The 17,120-nt window shown below is 44.3% G+C and overlaps 1 protein-coding gene across 1 annotated transcript in view; it reads left to right on the forward strand.

The window, feature by feature from the left end:
• FAM20A (FAM20A golgi associated secretory pathway pseudokinase) overlaps positions 1 to 17,120 on the forward strand; it is a 45,120-nt gene that overhangs the window by 22,778 nt on the left and 5,222 nt on the right. Inside the window, exons 2-9 of the mRNA XM_083427651.1 lie at positions 916 to 1,097; positions 3,609 to 3,659; positions 5,590 to 5,668; positions 7,348 to 7,440; positions 11,321 to 11,436; positions 12,212 to 12,392; positions 13,530 to 13,639; positions 16,018 to 16,099. Of these exons, the coding sequence (XP_083283777.1) occupies positions 916 to 1,097; positions 3,609 to 3,659; positions 5,590 to 5,668; positions 7,348 to 7,440; positions 11,321 to 11,436; positions 12,212 to 12,392; positions 13,530 to 13,639; positions 16,018 to 16,099 (894 nt within the window). The remainder of the gene's footprint in view (positions 1 to 915; positions 1,098 to 3,608; positions 3,660 to 5,589; positions 5,669 to 7,347; positions 7,441 to 11,320; positions 11,437 to 12,211; positions 12,393 to 13,529; positions 13,640 to 16,017; positions 16,100 to 17,120) is intronic.

Genomic DNA, 17,120 nt, shown 5'->3' on the forward strand with positions numbered 1-17,120 from the left:
TCCAAGTGTCCCTATATTCCAGGGACAGTCCCAGATTTACAGAAGCCATCCCGGTTTCTGATTTGATCCCAGAATTTTCTGCTTTTCCTTAGGACATCCCTGTTTTCATTGGAGAAATGCTGGAGGGTATGGAGTTATGCAACCCCCAAGCCAAGGAGATAAGTAACTATACAACCTTTAGAAGAAATCTGAAGGCAGGCCTGTATAGGGAATGTTTTATTGTGTTTTCATATATGTTGGAAGCCTCCCAGAGTGGCTGGGGCAACTCAGTCAGATGGGTGGGGTAATAACAACAACAGCAGCAGCAGCAGCAGCAGCACCTTGGTTTCCGAACGTCTCCGTTTTCGAACATTTTGGTTTTCGAAAGCCGTAAACCCAGAAGTAAATGCTTTGGTTTTCAAACTTTCCTCAGAAGTCAAACATACCACGCAGCTTCCGTACTGAGTTTTCCTCTTTGAGGCTTCCATATTGAGTTTTTGGTTTTCAAACATTTCGGAACTCAAATGGTCTTCCAGAATGGATTACTTTCGAAAACTGAGGTATCACTGTACAGTGGTTCCTCAGGTTAAGAACTTAATTCGTTCCGGAGGTCCGTTCTTAACCTGAAACTGTTCTTAGCCTGAGGTACCACTTTAGCTGATGGGGCCTTCTGCTGCCACCGTGCCGCCACGGCACGATTTCCGTTCTCATCCTGAAGCAAAGTTCTTAACCCGAGGTACTATTTCTGGGTTAGCGGAGTCTGTAACCTGAAGCGTCTGTAACCCAAGGTACCACTGTAATTGAATAGGACGTCCTTGCTTTCATCAGAGAAATACCGGAGGCTATGGGCTTCATTGTATACAACCCTGAATGTGGGAATGTGATTTATCTGAGGGGCTGATTTTGTGTGCACCTTCTTTTCCATGTGTGCATCAGGAGACACAAGATTTACAGAGAGGAGCGCAACCTCACCTCGGACTCAATAATGCAGCTCAGGCAAGAGGCAAGCTGGCTCCAATTCCACCTGGGAATCAACCGCTATGCCTTGTACCCACGGTCTAGCCCTCCGATTGACCAGCTCCTCCGGGACACGCAAACCTTTGGAACCATCAGCGCTGGTAAAGCTTCCTTTCTGAGAAGGATTAAAATTTACAGCATGCAATGCTTTGAAAGAAAATGTGATGAAAATGATATATAGGTGGTATATTACCCCTGTAAAATTAGCTAGAATGTATAAAACAAGTAATAAATGTTGGAAATGAAAAGAAAAGGAAGGAACTTTTTATCATATGTGGTGGGAATGTAAAAAAGTGAAAGACTTCTGGGAAATGATATATAATGAGATGAAAAAGATGTTGAAATATGCATTTATTAAAAAACCAGAAGCATTTTTACTTGGCATTGTAGGGGATGATATTAATAGACAGGATTGTAAGTTGTTTTTATATGCAGTGGTGGCAGCAAGAATATTATTGAATAGAAGCAAGAAGAATTATCGACAAAAGAAGAATGGCAAATGAAATTAATGGACTATGCAGAATTAGATAAATTAATAGGAAGGATTTGAAACCTGCGGGATCAGAGATTCTTGGAAGACTGGAGTAAATATTTGAACTATTTGAAAAGAAAATGTAATAAACAGATTACGCTAGTAGGATTGCAAGACGTTCTGTAAGGAGGATTATTTGAAACATTGCAAGAAAGACTATGATGAGAATTATTAGTTAAGGACAATTAAAAGTAATAGAGAAATTAAGAAATGCAGAACAAGCGATAGAGAACGGAAAATCTTCAGAAATTGTTGACGGAAGTCTAAAATATTGTACAATGGTACCTCGCAAGACGAATGCCTCGCAAGACGAAAAACTCGCAAGACGAAAGAGTTTTTTATTTTTTGAGTTGCTTCGCAAGACGAATTTCCCTATGGGCTTGCTTTGCAAGACGAAAACGTCTCGCGCCTTTTTCTTAAAACCGTCAATGCATTCCTATGGGAAACCGTCAATGCATTTCCTATGGGAAACCGTGCTTCGCAAGACGAAAAATTCACAAGACGAAAAAACTCGCAGAACAAATTAATTTCGTCTTGCAAGGCACCACTGTATAAGAAAAGAAGTTATGTTAAATGATTGTTGGAAATGATATGTTTAAAAAAACCCAATAAAAGGTAAAGCTTCCTTTCTGAACTGCCACCTCCACCAGATCATGAACTACAAGCGCAGAGCATGCTTGGGTGAATGCATGCCTGATTAGTGGCCGGCTTACTTTTTTCTTAATGAAATGCCACTGCAGCCAGCTACCCACTAATGTGGATAGGGAAATCCTGGGCTTTACGGGGCTCCCTTTGTCTTTAATTAAACACTTCCCGTTTGCACATTCAGTCCATTTTATTGCTTTCCGATGAGCACAAGTATAGAGAGACAACAAAGGGGTAGTTTGTTAATTGCCCTTGGAAAAGCTTCCTTTAATTATCACAATGTCCATTACTGTCCCCATGAAAGGGAAGCACTTTGATTACTGGTTTCCTCCCATTATTATTGTTTCGGTGTCCATTTTTTTGGTAGCTAATAATATCATTTTGCTATAAAATAGAGGGAAAGGTCATTAGAAGAAAACACATATGAAGACCTGCTTTCGAAAGCCCTCTTGATTACAAAAGCAGTTTCCGCCACATGACATAGTGGGCTGCTCTGGTGTTTTAGCAATTAAACCTTGAATGCATCCAAGAGTGGGCCTCTAAACCTGGATGTGGATTTTACCCTCTCCCCACCACTGAAAACTCCCCACCCTCTCCATGCCAAAATTTCCCATACAGTGGTACCTCGGATTAAGAACTTAATTCATTCTTAAGGTCCGTTCTTAACCTGAAACTGTTCTTAACCTGAGGTACCACTTTAGCTAATGGGGCCTCCTGCTGCCGCTGTGCCGCCGCCACACAATTTCTGTTCTCATCCTGAAGAAAAGTTCTTAACCTGAGGTACTATTTCTGAGTTAACGGAGTCTGTAATCTGAAGCATCTGTAACCTGAAGCGTCTGTAACCCGAGGTACCACTGTAGTGCTCTTGTCATGACTAAAGGAGACCCAAAATATGCTCCCCCTCCCCCCCAAAAATCATCATCGTGCAGAGTGTCAGAAGACCTTAATACCCCCTGCTAGGACAATTACATGAGTTCTATCACACACTAAAGGTAAAGGTAAAGGTACCCCTGCCCGTACGGGCCAGTCTTGACAGACTCTAGGGTTGTGCGCCCATCTCACTCAAAGAGGCCGGGGGCCAGCGCTGTCCGAAGACACTTCCGGGTCACGTGGCCAGCGTGACATCGCTGCTCTGGTGAGCCAGAGCCGCACACGGAAACGCCGTTTACCTTCCCGCTAGTAAGCGGTCCCTATTTATCTACTTGCACCCGAGAGTGCTTTCGAACTGCTAGGTTGGCAGGCGCTGGGACCGAACAACGGGAGCGCACCCCGCCGCGGGGATTCGAACTGCCGACCTTTCGATCAGCAAGCCCTAGGCGCTGAGGCTTTAACCCACAGCGCCACCCGCGTTCCATCTATCAAACACTGCATCTCCTTAAAAAAAGCATTCCTATTGGGTGAGCCTGAAGCTCATGGCTTTTCATTTTCATTCCAGATTACAGCCAGGACGAGAAAGCATTGCTGGGTGCCTGTGACTGCACACAAAGTAAGTCAAGTGCATCAGTTTCTATGAGTCACAGAAATAATAAAACCATAGAATCTTAGAGTTGGGACCCCAAAGGGTCATTTAGTCCAACCCCCTACAATGCAGGAATTTCATCTAAAGAATCCCTGACAGTTGGTCAACCAACTTTGTTTTAAAAATTTCCAGTGAGGAGGAGGAAAGGAAAATTGGAGGGATTTTAATAACAGCGTTCTCTATTAACATGGCCATTAACAAAGCCATAACACTGATTATTAGGTTTGCATTTTGTGCCCCCCTAAACTTAACTTTGCTCTGCTGCTGCTGCTTCCTTCCTTCCCTTATTCCATAGATATTATAGGTTTTGTTTTGCATTTTCTTATGCTCTGTAGGCAACTGCCTCTATAAGGTAAAGGTAAAGGGACCCCTGACTATTAGGTCCAGTTGTGACCGACTCTGGGGTTGCGGTGCTCATCTCGCTTTATTGGCCGAGGGAGCCGGCGTACAGCTTCCGGGTCATGTGGCCAGCATGACTAAGCCACTTCTGGCGAACCAGAGCAGTGCACAGAAACGCTGTTTACCTTCCTATTTATCTACTTGCACTTTGACGTGCTTTCGAACTGCTAGGTTGGCAGGAGCAGGGACCGAGCAACAGGAGCTCACCCCATCGCGGGGATTCAAACCGCCGACCTTCTGATCAGCAAGTCCTAGGCTCTGTGGTTTAACCCACAGCACCACCTGCATCCCTTAACTGCCTCTGTATGCAAATATATCTTAATTACATTGTGAATATTACAAAAACCGAGCTGGGTCAAATATCCATAATTATTTTAATCAGCTTGGCGTGCATGGAAACGAGCCACTTAAATTGGATGGAGAGCCTTTAACCCAGAACACTTCAATCAAAGTTATGCTCCTAAATTGAAATTTTCATAGAACAACAGCCTGCTCTGGCAAGGCATCCTTCATTTCCTAGTGGAGCAGTAGGCCAAGTCTAGATGCTAATAACGGGTTGGAACAGAAACACAGAGCAAAATGAGCTGCTGGTTTCAGTCCCTCTCACACACACCCATACCTGTAGTGTGTGTAGCTTGTCTTTTTAAGAAGCAGGCATAGCCTGTAAAAAGAAACTCATTTCCCAACCTTGGGGGATAGTTCCCCCCCTCCCAGTTAACTAGGAACTAGTTGGAACCTCAGTCTTGGCTGTGTAGCAAGTCCCAGCTGTTATACAGAGTGTTGTTCTCCTGAATTCAACACAGCACTAAGTGGGGTAGGCATTGCAGAACAAGGTCTGCTTGTGCAAAGGGACTTTTCCCCCTCCTCTCTGTGCCCCCCACATTAGGGGTGTCATTTTAGGGAATTCATTTGAGGAATTCAAATCTGCTATTATTTTGCTTCGTCAGTCTATGTTCGATGAAGAAGCATATAAACTGCATTTGGAAAACCAAAGAATTTTAATTTTACCTTCTTAAAATGTCAGGTAATGCTAAAAGATAATGATCATAATCATAATGTTGTTGCTGTTGTTGTTGTTAAGTGTGTGTATAACAAACACTAAAAGTATTTGGCAATCATTTTTTTAAGGATTTCTATGCAATTTTACGCATATTTTGCTTACCAAGCAAAGCTAAAATATATTAATTTAACCAAAATATAATTTGAATTCCCAAGTCACGTTACAACTTTTGAACAACTCCGATTTTTGGAATTTGAAAGTTGAAGTATTCAATACATCCTACCTTCGCATATCCCCTAAGCATGTTTAGGGCAGATTTAGGGGGGGTGAGGCGAGGAGCGGTGGGGAGGAAAGCCCCATTGTATGAGTGAAGCTCATTCCAGACAACAACTTGGTTGAATCCCACCTGAAGAACTTGCCACGTTAACACTAAAGAGTTTCCTTTTTCACAAAAGTCTGTTTGAACAATGAGCTGAGCGTCTCGGTTTCACTTTCCAGTTGTCAAGCCCAGTGGTGTGCACCTGAAACTTGTTCTGCGGTTCCAGGACTTTGGCAAAGCCATGTTCAAACCCATGAGGTAAGCTCAGTTCACCTGAAAACATTTGCCTAGCCGTTGCTGTTATTTATCTTGTTTGGTATGGTGTGCATTTTCATCATGATGACACCACCATGAACAGAGGGGAAAGTGCAATGGTAAATCCTGGGTGGTATTCAGTGGTGACTGTTTACAGAAGGGAACCCCTTAGTGGGACGGGAGAAGAGTCTGAAGAAGAGTTTGGATTTGATATCCTGCTTTATCACTACCCTGAGGAGTCTCAAAGCGGCTCACAATCTCCTTTTCCCTTCCTCCCCCACAACAAACACTCTGTGAGGTGAGTGGGGCTGAGAGACTTCAGAGAAGTGTGACTAGCCCAAGGTCACTCAGCAGCTGCATGTGGAGGAGCAGGGAATCGAACCCGGTTCACCAGATTACGAGTCCACTGCTCTTAACCACTACACCACACTGCCACTTTCACCGATTTTCCCCACTGCCCCCAGCAGTACCCTACACCCCCTTTAAATATGCTTCAATCTGGAACAGATTGGTGGGGCAGTACAAAGTGCTGCAAGGGGGAGTGCTACTAAAAATTGCCTGCCTCCCTCCTCGTTCTGCTAACAGATTGTCTTCTGTCAGAGGCCCTTCACCAGTAGATGCCAACCATTCTTAATAAGGCACAAAGTTAAGGAATAAGGTTGTGGGCAGGGAATTAAATGCAAAAAGAAAGGAAGACGTGAAGTGTATTGGAGCATTCTTGCTTTGAGGGAACAGGACATTAGCTTTCCCTTTCCACTCTGCCACGAGTTGGTAACTGGAATCAGTTCTTCCACAACAAGGGTGAGGAAGATGTTGCTGGAGCACAGCTCCCTTCCTCACTGGCCATTGGCCATCCTTGGGGGGAGGCTGATGGGAGTTGGAGTCCAATAATATCTGGAAGGCCTTACTCAACAAAGAGAGAAAAAGAAAGAGGGAGGAAAAGCATACAGCAAGTGTGAGAATGAGGTATGTTTACTTAATTGAAATAAAAGTGAGAGCTGCCACCTGATCAACTAAATCTTAACTGATTACTTGTATGAGGTTTTTATTTAATTTATTTTTTAAAAAATAAATCAATTGGATTTCCCCCCTCTAGAGACTGAAAAAAATGCTTCTCGTTTTTAGATGATGCAGCTTTATGTCACAGCAGGAGCCATCTTAGAAGAGGCATTCCCTTCATGTGAGAGAGTATAAAATGACTCTTCTAAGATGGCACCTGCTACCCACCCAAAGGTTTTGTAAGCACTTACTTGGCAATTATTATTATTATTATTATTATTATTAAAACATCAGTGCTATCATGGAGGTGCTCCTGGTGAATCAGTCAGCAGAGATTACTAGTTAGAAAATTTTAAAAAACACCAACAGCCCACCAACATTAATTGAACACAATTAAAGTTAAGCTAAGGTTGAAGGAGGCCTTATTATTTTGCAGCCATCTTGTGCAGACTTGCCTCACCTTTAAAAAGGGGGGTAATAGGTACCATTTTTCTGTATTTTAGAAGTAACTGTAAGCACAGAGACACGTTAACACAGAGACGATTTCAGAGTCGTCTGTTCTGACAATCATTTGTCCTGCTTTCTCTAGTTGTACCATAAATACTCTCCTTGCACTCAGGAGGATGTCAACACTTACGCAGAAGGAATCTCCTTTCTCTTAATGACCCCTATCTTCCTTTCAGACAGAAACGAGATGAGGAGACTCCAGAAGACTTTTTCTATTTTGTTGACTTTCAAAGGCACAATGCAGAAATAGCTGCCTTCCACCTCGACAGGTAATTTGATGCTCTTGCTCACCCCTTCTTTAGACGTATAGTTGGAGCCTAACCTTACTTCAGGGAGACGAAAACAAGAGCTGCAATGCTCAAAAGCCCAAGGAATGGTAGTGTTGTCATAAGAAGAGATTTCTTAGGAGAGGGGATTTAGGGATCTGCATTCAGATTTCAACCATATATGACGTCTCTTTCAAGCTGCCCATAGTATGCCTTTCCTGGTATATGCGTTCTTGTTTCGGGAGCAAACCATTTCAATGGCCACAGGCATGAATATTGGTGTCTGGGATCACCAGGAAAGGCTATGGCGGCTCAGTGGTGGAACATCTGCATTGCATTCTGAAGGTGCCAGGTTTAATCGACACCATAACCAGGTAGGGCTGAGAAAAACACACACACACACACACAACAAATACACCCCTCTGAAACTCTGGAGAGCTACCAGTTTGTATAGATAAGTGTTGCTCAAAGTGTTGCTCAAGCCAAAATCCTTGAGCTGGTGGAACAAGTTAGTTGATTCCCACCTAGGAGAATGCTGGACTAGATGGGTCTTTGGTCTGATCTTATGTTCTTAAAACATGAGCAGGCCAGAGGAGCTGCCACCAGCACAGATGAGGAGCATGAAGCAAATTGTCTGAATTTTCCAGCACTTGTCACAATATGTTCCTTATTTTCAAATATCGCTCCCTACTCCAAACCGTTCCAGCTCCACAGGACATTACGTACATCCCTGGTTTTACACTCCTGAAGTGTGAATCTTTTCCATTTCCTAATAGGAAATGTAACCGGGCCATCCCAAAAGCTAGGTCAGGCTTGCACAACATGTTTTTGCACCACATGTTAAACACCAGCTTATGTATGTATGTGGCAGCCTATTATGGGCTCAATCCATCTCCCACTTTAGTTGCCTGTCAAGCCTCTGACAGGCTGCAGAAATATGGCTGCATTTGGCTCAGTGTGTCTCACCAAGTCCTCAGTCAGACCCAAGCCAAGCTTTTGTTTTGTTTTTGTGTTGAGCAACAGGCTAAAAAGTGAGTTCCAGCCGACTTGGGGGCATTTTTAAGTGGCTTCTGTGCCAGTATTAGTCAGTCTGCCTGGTGGTTACTGACTCACCAGCCAATAATGTTTTGCTCTGCTGAGAAAACACCACCGAACCCACACAGCACCATTTGCAATTTTCGGTGGTTTGAATCAGCCTAGGCAGTAGAAATATATGTCCCACTTGGAAGGGTCTTCCAAGAGTTTGCAGGTTGTGGAAAGCTCTTGCATGCACGGCACATAAGAGCGTCAGTCAAGAGCCTTTCTGAATTGCCTCTGCACCGACGGCAACAATAGCAAAATGGCACCACAACAAGTGAGGCTGCAGCTGGTCTGCATATTTGTAGACGATACACGGTTGAGCATGCGGGAGATGTTCCAAGACACAGAGAGAAGACATGTTTTTGGATGATGGGCCACTAACGGGGACTGAAGAATGAAGAAAAATCTTCATGGAGCTGCTCAAGTTGACACACACAAACACACACCAGTGACTCTCAAAATATAATATGTAATTTAGAGGCATAGGAAGTTGCCTTATACCAGTGTTTCCCAAACTTGGGTTCTCCAGCTGTTTTTGGACTACAACTCCCATCATCCCTAGCTAGCATCCCATCAAAGATGATGGGAATTGTAGTCCGAAAACAGCTGAAGACCCAACTTTGGGAAGCACTGCCCCTGTACTAAGTCAGCCCATTGGTTCCTCTAGCTCAGCATTGTCTACACTGACTGACAGAGGCTCTCCAATGTTTCAGGAAAGGCTATTTTTCCTCAGCCCTCCCTGACGATGCTGTAGTTTGAACCCGGGGCTTTCTGCATTCAGAGCAGATGATCTACCACTGACCAATGGACTTTCCCTAAAGACCTGTGATGATCAAGGCTCCCTGGTGACTTAAATATTAACAACAGCAGTGAATATTTTCCTCCACTTAACAGCACAGGACTTGATGCTTTGCAGTTGTTTGCTCTTTGAGCTGCGTTATCAAAGCTTTGTTTTACTAAGTATTTAGGAACATTCCCTTCCCCCTTATTATTTTTTAAAAGTAATCTGATGCAAAGGAAGACATGACTGTTCGTCTTTCAATAGATATGTAGAATTTCAGCAAGACGGGGGAAACCACCCCTCATTTACGCAACTATTAAAGGCAGAGGGGTCTTCCCTCTCCTGAGCCACTGGTTGTCCCAGTCATGTTGCACCTATTCTCTGGATACTTGGAACGCAGGAAGTGTTTTTATGCCAAGCCAGACGACTGATCCATCCAAATCAGCCTTGTCTACAGGCTCTACACTGAAGGACAGCAGCTCTCCAAGGTTTCAAAAGGGTCTCCTTCCTGTTAGGTTGTGGGTGAACATATCAGACAACACAGCGATTCTTCAAACAGCTCTTGTTTATTCACAGGCCAGGACAGAACTGAACTGTTCAGCCAGCCTGCTTATATAGAGCTCCACTAGAACGCAACAGTAACCATTTTCTGTAACTATCCAATCACTGAACGTCACTTTCGATCCCTTATTTGCATAACTATCTACAGTATCCCCCTGCTGGCCCAGGGTGAGAACTTCAGTACATAACACTTCCAATCCCTGCCCTGGAATTAAAGTGGGAGGTCTTCTGCCCGCAAGACATGCTCTCTGCCATCAAACTGCAAATAAAAACCATGAGCTGCAAAAGAAACGGCTTATTTGGGGATATTTCACCTCAAGTCACATTTCTGCCCCCAACTTCTGTTGCAGAAATTCATCATACGAAAGGGATGAAAGTTGAGGTCCGATTTAAGAAGAACTGAACCTATGAAGCATACATTTTTATCAGTCAGCTGAGTGCCTCCCTACAAAGGAGGGCGAAGCTTCCTTTTTCTTTTTCACCCTGAAATCTTGGCAGTGAAACAAGCGTTTTGGCCTTGCACCATCTGTCATTTATTTACTATGATTATTCTAAATTGTCCTGAGGCTTAAAATTGTTCCCTTATCTTGTAAAAAGGAAAGAGTTGTCCTTTTCTTTATTGGCGGAAAAAATTTAGAAACCGGGTGTTGGGCGCAAAGCGGGCGCAGCCTTTTCCTCGGTCAATCCCTTCAGTCATTAAACCAGATCACATTCCAGCTTTGCTGAGGTTCTGTTATGTGGGGCACTTAGCGCACAATTTCATCTTGCCTGGACTTAATGGACAATGCAGTGTAAGCCCACAATGTAAAATCTAGCTTCACAATTCTCAGCTGGCTGTCATTATTCAAAATAATCTAGTTGGGAGAATAGCCAGTGCTTCACTAAATGCAATAAAAGTAATGTAATATATAAACCACGTTGAGGAATGCAGGGAACTTTAAAAGAATGCTCTGCAGGAAACAGAATTGGCACATTCTTCTTCACACACAGTAAACTACAGATAATGCCATCGTAGCAGGCAGACCCATTTGGCTGGATTCCTACTCAAGAGCGTACTAAATATATTGGATCAGCTGGCCAGATCTGGTCTGGGGAAGTGTGCTCAGTTTTACAATGGGATGAACAACTCCCCCTGCTATGGATTAATGGGAAGGGTCTGCTACTTCTGTTTACTCTAAGAAATACAGTCGTACCTTGGTTTTCAAACAGCTTAGTTCTTGAACGTTTTAGCTCCCAAACGCCGCAAGCCCGGAAGTGACTGTTCTGGTTTGCGAACTATTTTTGGAAGCCGAACATCCAACGGTGCTTCCACAACTTCCGATTGGCTGCAGGAGCTTCTTGCAGCCAATCGGAAGCCGTGCTTTGGTTTCTGAATGTTTTGGACTTCTGGAACGGATTCCGTTCGACTTCCAAGGTACGACTGTACTTTCCTAGCTGTTGCCTCCCTTCTCCCCACTGCAGAATCCTGGATTTCCGCCGCGTCCCTCCGGTGGTTGGGAGAATGATTAACGTTACAAAGGAAATCTTAGAGGTCACCAAAAATGAAATCCTGCAAAGTGTCTTTTTTGTTTCGCCAGGTAAGTTTCACCTGCGCTATCTGCAGAAGAGGAAAACAACAGCTTTCCAAAAGCTGTGGTTTTAAGAGTTGCTTCAAACATGACACAGATATCTCTTCTACGTAGGAAAAAACATGCACGGTGCAAACCACACAGTGTGTGTGACATAATGATTGCCCTTGCATCTCATGCTGTGGATACCCTGTGCTAGGAAGCTCTGGCGTATTTGTTTGTTTGGAAAAAATGTATGAGCTGGCCATAGCTTTCCAGAGAGCACGCATGCAGCAAAAAGAGCACAAACAGGATCTGCATATGTGATAAATGCAATTTTTCTTTTAAAGACTAGTATTTGCCCAGGACATTTGTCACATTTGAAGTGGCCATTATACTCCTCCATCAGGAAGAGTGTGGCCTAGCGATGCTTGCTCTGCTTCCTTAATAAAAGGCGTATGATTTATACGATTTGAAGAGAAATGTTTGCTCTGTTTTGCTCTGCTTCCTGGCATCTAGCCTTGTCAGTGATAGGGGACCATGCTGCTACTGCCTATCCCAAATGTTCAAAAAATAACAAGCCACTCCACAAACCGTTGTGATTTATAAAGTGTATAAATAAAGGTGCGTTCAATATGAAGCCTCGTATGTAACTTAAGATGTTATTTCCCCTGCGATCTTAATGACATATCGCTTTAATATGAGAAAATAACTGATCTCATGTTTTCACCAAGGTCCCCCAGATTCTTAAAACTGTGCAGCACTGCATTAGCCCTCTCACTCACAGATTCTGCTCTCTCTGCAGCCAGCAATGTCTGTTTCTTTGCCAAATGCCCTTATATGTGCAAGACAGAATATGCCGTGTGTGGGAATCCTCACCTGCTGGAAGGATCCCTCTCTGTTTTCCTACCATCCCTCAACCTGGCACCAAGAATCTCCATTCCAAACCCATGGATACGATCCTACACCTTTGCTGGAAAAGAGGAGTAAGTGGGTAAATGAATCTCTCTCTTGGCCTGCCCTTAACTCGTATTCTTATTTATATAGCACTTGAAACTAACTGCATATTTTGCAGTATTTGTTGGGCTTAGCAGTCCTTCAGACGTCAGAAGTATTTCTATTTTACGAAGGTTAAACTAAGGGTGTCGTCCTAAGCATGTTCAGCTTGCTTCACCAAACTATTGTATTGCTGTTTCACTCAAGATGCGGGTGGCACTGTGGTCTAAACCACTGAGCCTAGGGCTTGCCAATCAGAAGGTTGGCGGTTCAAATCCCTGCGACGGGGTGAGCTCCTGTTGCTCAGTCCCTGCTCCTGCCAGCCTAGCAGTTCGAAAGCACGTCAAAGTGCAAGTAGATCAGTAGGTACTGCTCCGGCGGGAAGGTAAATGGTGTTTCCGTGTGCTGCTCTGGTTCGCCAGAAGTGGCTTAGTCATGCTGGCCACATGTACACCAACTCCCTTGGCCAATAAAGCGAGATGGGCGCTGCAACCCCAGAGTCATCCGCGACTGGACCTAATGGTCAGGACCTTTACCTTTCACTCTAGAACGTGCTTGAGAATGACTTTACTGAATGTTTAGAGAAGAGGCACAGAAGACCTGTTCTATCTCTGAACAAGTGCCTGGTTGAGAATCACCACTGTTCTTTGGTGCAAGAAGCATAAGCTTTTTTCCATCGATAGAGCACTTGGGCCCCACCCATACCCCTAACTTTGGTTTGTTAATATCATTTCAGAAAAGCATGGGTATGTTGTTCCTTTTACCTACCACTGCCAGGACAAAACAGGCTGAGATCTGATGCCACCAGAAGTATCATTGGCAAACTCATTCCCACACAGAAGAGATTGACAACCCTTCTAGAAAAGTAGCTACCTGCTCAAAAGCAGCACAGACCCAATGGATGGTGTTTGGCCACAACTCCCATCAGCCCCAACTTGGTGGCCTCCAGAAATTGTTACACCGCAACATCTGGAGGACACCAGATTGGGGAAGCCTGGTGTTGTATATCCTTAGTAAAGAACCAGTAAATAAATGGAGGACTAGTTCCCGACTATTTCAGAAAATAGGGAGGAACTCCCAGAATAGTTGTGCTAGCATTCAACCCCTTCCTCTGGCGTTTCTCGCAGATGGGAAGTGAATCCACTCTACTGCAACACAGTGAAGGAGATTTATCCTTACAGCAGCGGCACTCGGCTACTCAATATCATCGACATGGCAATATTTGACTTCTTAATAGGTAAGTGGGAAACAGCAAAGTAATAATTAATCTCATGGATCTGACACACTGTCGCGGATGTTGCAAATGTCGCTTGCTATGTTGAAACCAGATGGCTTGTAAATAGTTTGGTAGCACTGGTAGCATGTTTTCTGCTCTGAGATCAGCTTGTTTCTATCCGTTATGCAAAACTTTTAAAACACCAGTGACCTGTATGTCAGCTTCGCCTTTGCGCCAGTGCCACCAACTGGGCTCAACCACTTCAGCCCCGACTGGGCCAGGTGAGCTGGGGTAGCACTTCCAGAGACCCTCTTCTGCAGGAACAGGTCTACGTGCTGTGGACTCACAACTCAGAGCTGTGAGCACCGAACTCACTTCCAGAAGACAGCAGTGCACAGCAGAGTATAGCAGAGCATATATCACTCAGACGACAGCGCTGAAGAATATCTTCTTTTATTCACTACAGCTACTGTACTATACAAACTATACACAAATGGAGACACTGGACTGCACTGAGTGTTACAGCTGCTTTCTGCAGTGACCTTATCTACACAGAGATAACAATCAGTCTCCCCCTTTGAAGTGAGGCTGGAGCGGAATAAGTAGCAAGCACAATCCGCCCCCTCCTCTCTGGAAAATGAGCAGATTATTGCAATGGGAGGGGTGAAATCTCACTGTATGCATCTAGTTTGCTAAAGGCTTATAAAGCAGAAACGGAATAACAATAATGAATATATTTATACCCCACCCATCTGGCTGGGTTTCCCCAGCTACTGTGGGTGGCTTACAACACATAAAAAATTGTAAAATGTTAGATATAAAAAAATTCCTGATACAGAGTTGCCTTCAGATGTCTTCTAAAAGTCAGATAGTTGTTTATTTCCTTGACATCTGATGGGAGGGCGTTCCACAGGGCTGGCGCCACCACCAAGAAGGCCCTCTGCCTGGTTCCTTGTAACCTCACTTCTCGCAGTGAGGGAACCGCCAGAAAGCCCTTGGAGCTGGACTTCAGTGTCCAGGCTGAACGATGGGGGTGGAGAGACTCTTTCAGGTATACTGCTTAGGGCTTTAAAGGCCAGCACCAACACTTTGAATTGTGCTCGGAAATGTACTGGTTCAGGACCAGTGTTATATGGTCTTGGTGGCCACTTCCAGTCACCCGTCTAGCTACCGCATTCTGGATTAGTTGTAGTTTCCGGGCCACCTTCAAAGGTAGCCCCATGTATAGCGCATTGCAATAGTCCAAGCGGGAGATAACTAGAGCATGCACCACTCTGGTGAGACAGTCCACCAGGTGGCAGGTAGGGTCTCAGCCTGCATACCAGATGGAGCTGGTAAACAGCTGCCCTGGACACAGAATTGACCTGTGCCTCCATGGACAGCTGTGAGCCCAAAATGACACATCACATCCTTTTTCTACTGCTGCTGCCTCCTTCTCCTTGGCCCGATCTTTCCTTTAGCTGCAGGAACCAAACAAATAGGAATCTTCTTTGCAATGACAGTATCAGGCTTGAATCCCTCCTGTTCCAGTTTGGGGCCATGGCAGAAGCAAGAGGTTAAAGCCCTCCTGGTTTAGCTCCTAGTGCAATGGTCCCACTGGAAAGCCATGGCAAGCCACTATTTTTCAGGCTTAGCTCCTAAAGGGATGACACGAGTAAGCTCCCCTTGCTTTTGAATTGCTGCGACAAATACTTTCCCTATAGAATTCCCCTTCAAAGTGGCCTGTCTCTCAGCAGATTTCTGGCTCAATGCAACCAAAGGTAAGCAGCACTCCTAAGCTCCATTGATTTCAGTGGGGGAGTTGAAGCGCATGCCGAACGCTCATCCATTGATCAACAGGGTTTTAAAGTGCTTAGCAGCTGGATGCATCAAGCCTGCCCTCTGAGAGTTCTAGTCCTAATAAAATAGAATGGTGATGGATCTGTTAGAAGAAAACAAGTCTAAAACGGGGGAAACTCTAAGCGTGTCTAAGTGTTCATAACTAACATCGAGTATTTCCTCTCCTCCCTTAGCCAATGCAGTTACACTGTCATTCATTACTATCCCATCATCTGACATGGTGTAGGCATTTCCAAACCATGTTATTTATGTCTGTCTGCTCCTATCAGGGCATCCCACTCCTTCAAAAGTAACTCAGTGGGGTTATTTTCCTGCCGTATCCCATCATGCATCCTTGCAGAACTTTGGAACAAGTAGATATCACAAGCCTTATAAGCAGCCATTTGATCCAGATAAAAGCCATTTTTGTGTCTTGCTCGCTGTTTCCTGTTTAGTTTCAAAGCTGCTATTAATACATTGATATTATACCTCAGATAATGTGTCTTGCATGAGATCTCAAGCAGTTGGATTGGGTTAGTACTCTGGAAGTACCAAATGCTTTTCCTTCTCTGTTTTGAAAGGTAACATGGACCGTCATCATTATGAGATGTTCACAAAGTTTGGAGATGATGGCTTTTTGCTCCATTTGGACAATGCAAGAGGGTAAGGAACCCCACAAATTGCATCTGGGACCTAAAGGGGGAAAGAGCTGGTTCTGTGGGGAGGAATAGTCCGTCCTGGGTCTCAGGAACAAGACTCAAGAAGTTACTCTGTGAGTCTTGGGATATAAATTCTGTGGAACCCCTCTGGGAAACCATGTGACCAGGCAGAGTCTTGAACTAAGGCCTGTGTTGGCTTAAACACTGATGTAACAGTCGTCACCACCATCCCAGGATTCTGGGAATTGTAGGAGGAGGGTGAGCAAGAGAGTTGTATTGGAAGATTCTGCAGATGCTCAGTGAATTCTGTTGAACAATCATGGCAGGTTCTTACTGAATCCCCAGCAGGAATTCCACCTCATTCATGAAGGTACACAGAACAATGGCACATGAGGACTACCTGGGCACACTTTTGTGCCATTGTCATTGTATAACCTTGACAAAACACACAAATAGCAAGATAGATAAACTTTATTCGCATTAGCCAACGGCCATAGCAATATAAAACAAGCAATATATGCAATTAAAAAGACAACAATGGGTAAAAAGAACAATCAGTTGACCAAGATTATTGTTCAGATAGTGGCCCTTAATCTCACTGCACCCTTGATAAACCTAGCAAGCTTTGCTGTTGTCTGATCATTTTGATCTGATAAAAGAAAGAACAATGTGGCCGCAGATGGGCGGCCTGGGATGGTAAGTAAGAGTGGGGTGATGATCTCATTCCTCAGATCCTTATAAAGGGGACAGGACAGGAGAACATCAGCCACTGTTTCCAGATTGCCATCTCCACATGGGCAGAGTCGTTTCTCAATTGGAATCTTTTGGTATCTGCCCTCAAGTACGGCAGAGGGCATCACATCCAATCTGGCCTGTGTGAAGGCATGTCTGTATTTTGGGATAGTTAAAATATACAAATAGCAATAAATAAACAGCAAAAGGGGCACATTTATCTATGGACCACCAGCTTCTCCCAATCTGGTGCCCTCCAGATGAAGATGGGACTACAATTCCCATCATCTCCC

Source organism: Podarcis tiliguerta (assembly GCF_965153285.1).
Source record: "Podarcis tiliguerta genome assembly, chromosome: 2".
Lineage (NCBI taxonomy): Eukaryota > Metazoa > Chordata > Lepidosauria > Squamata > Lacertidae > Podarcis > Podarcis tiliguerta.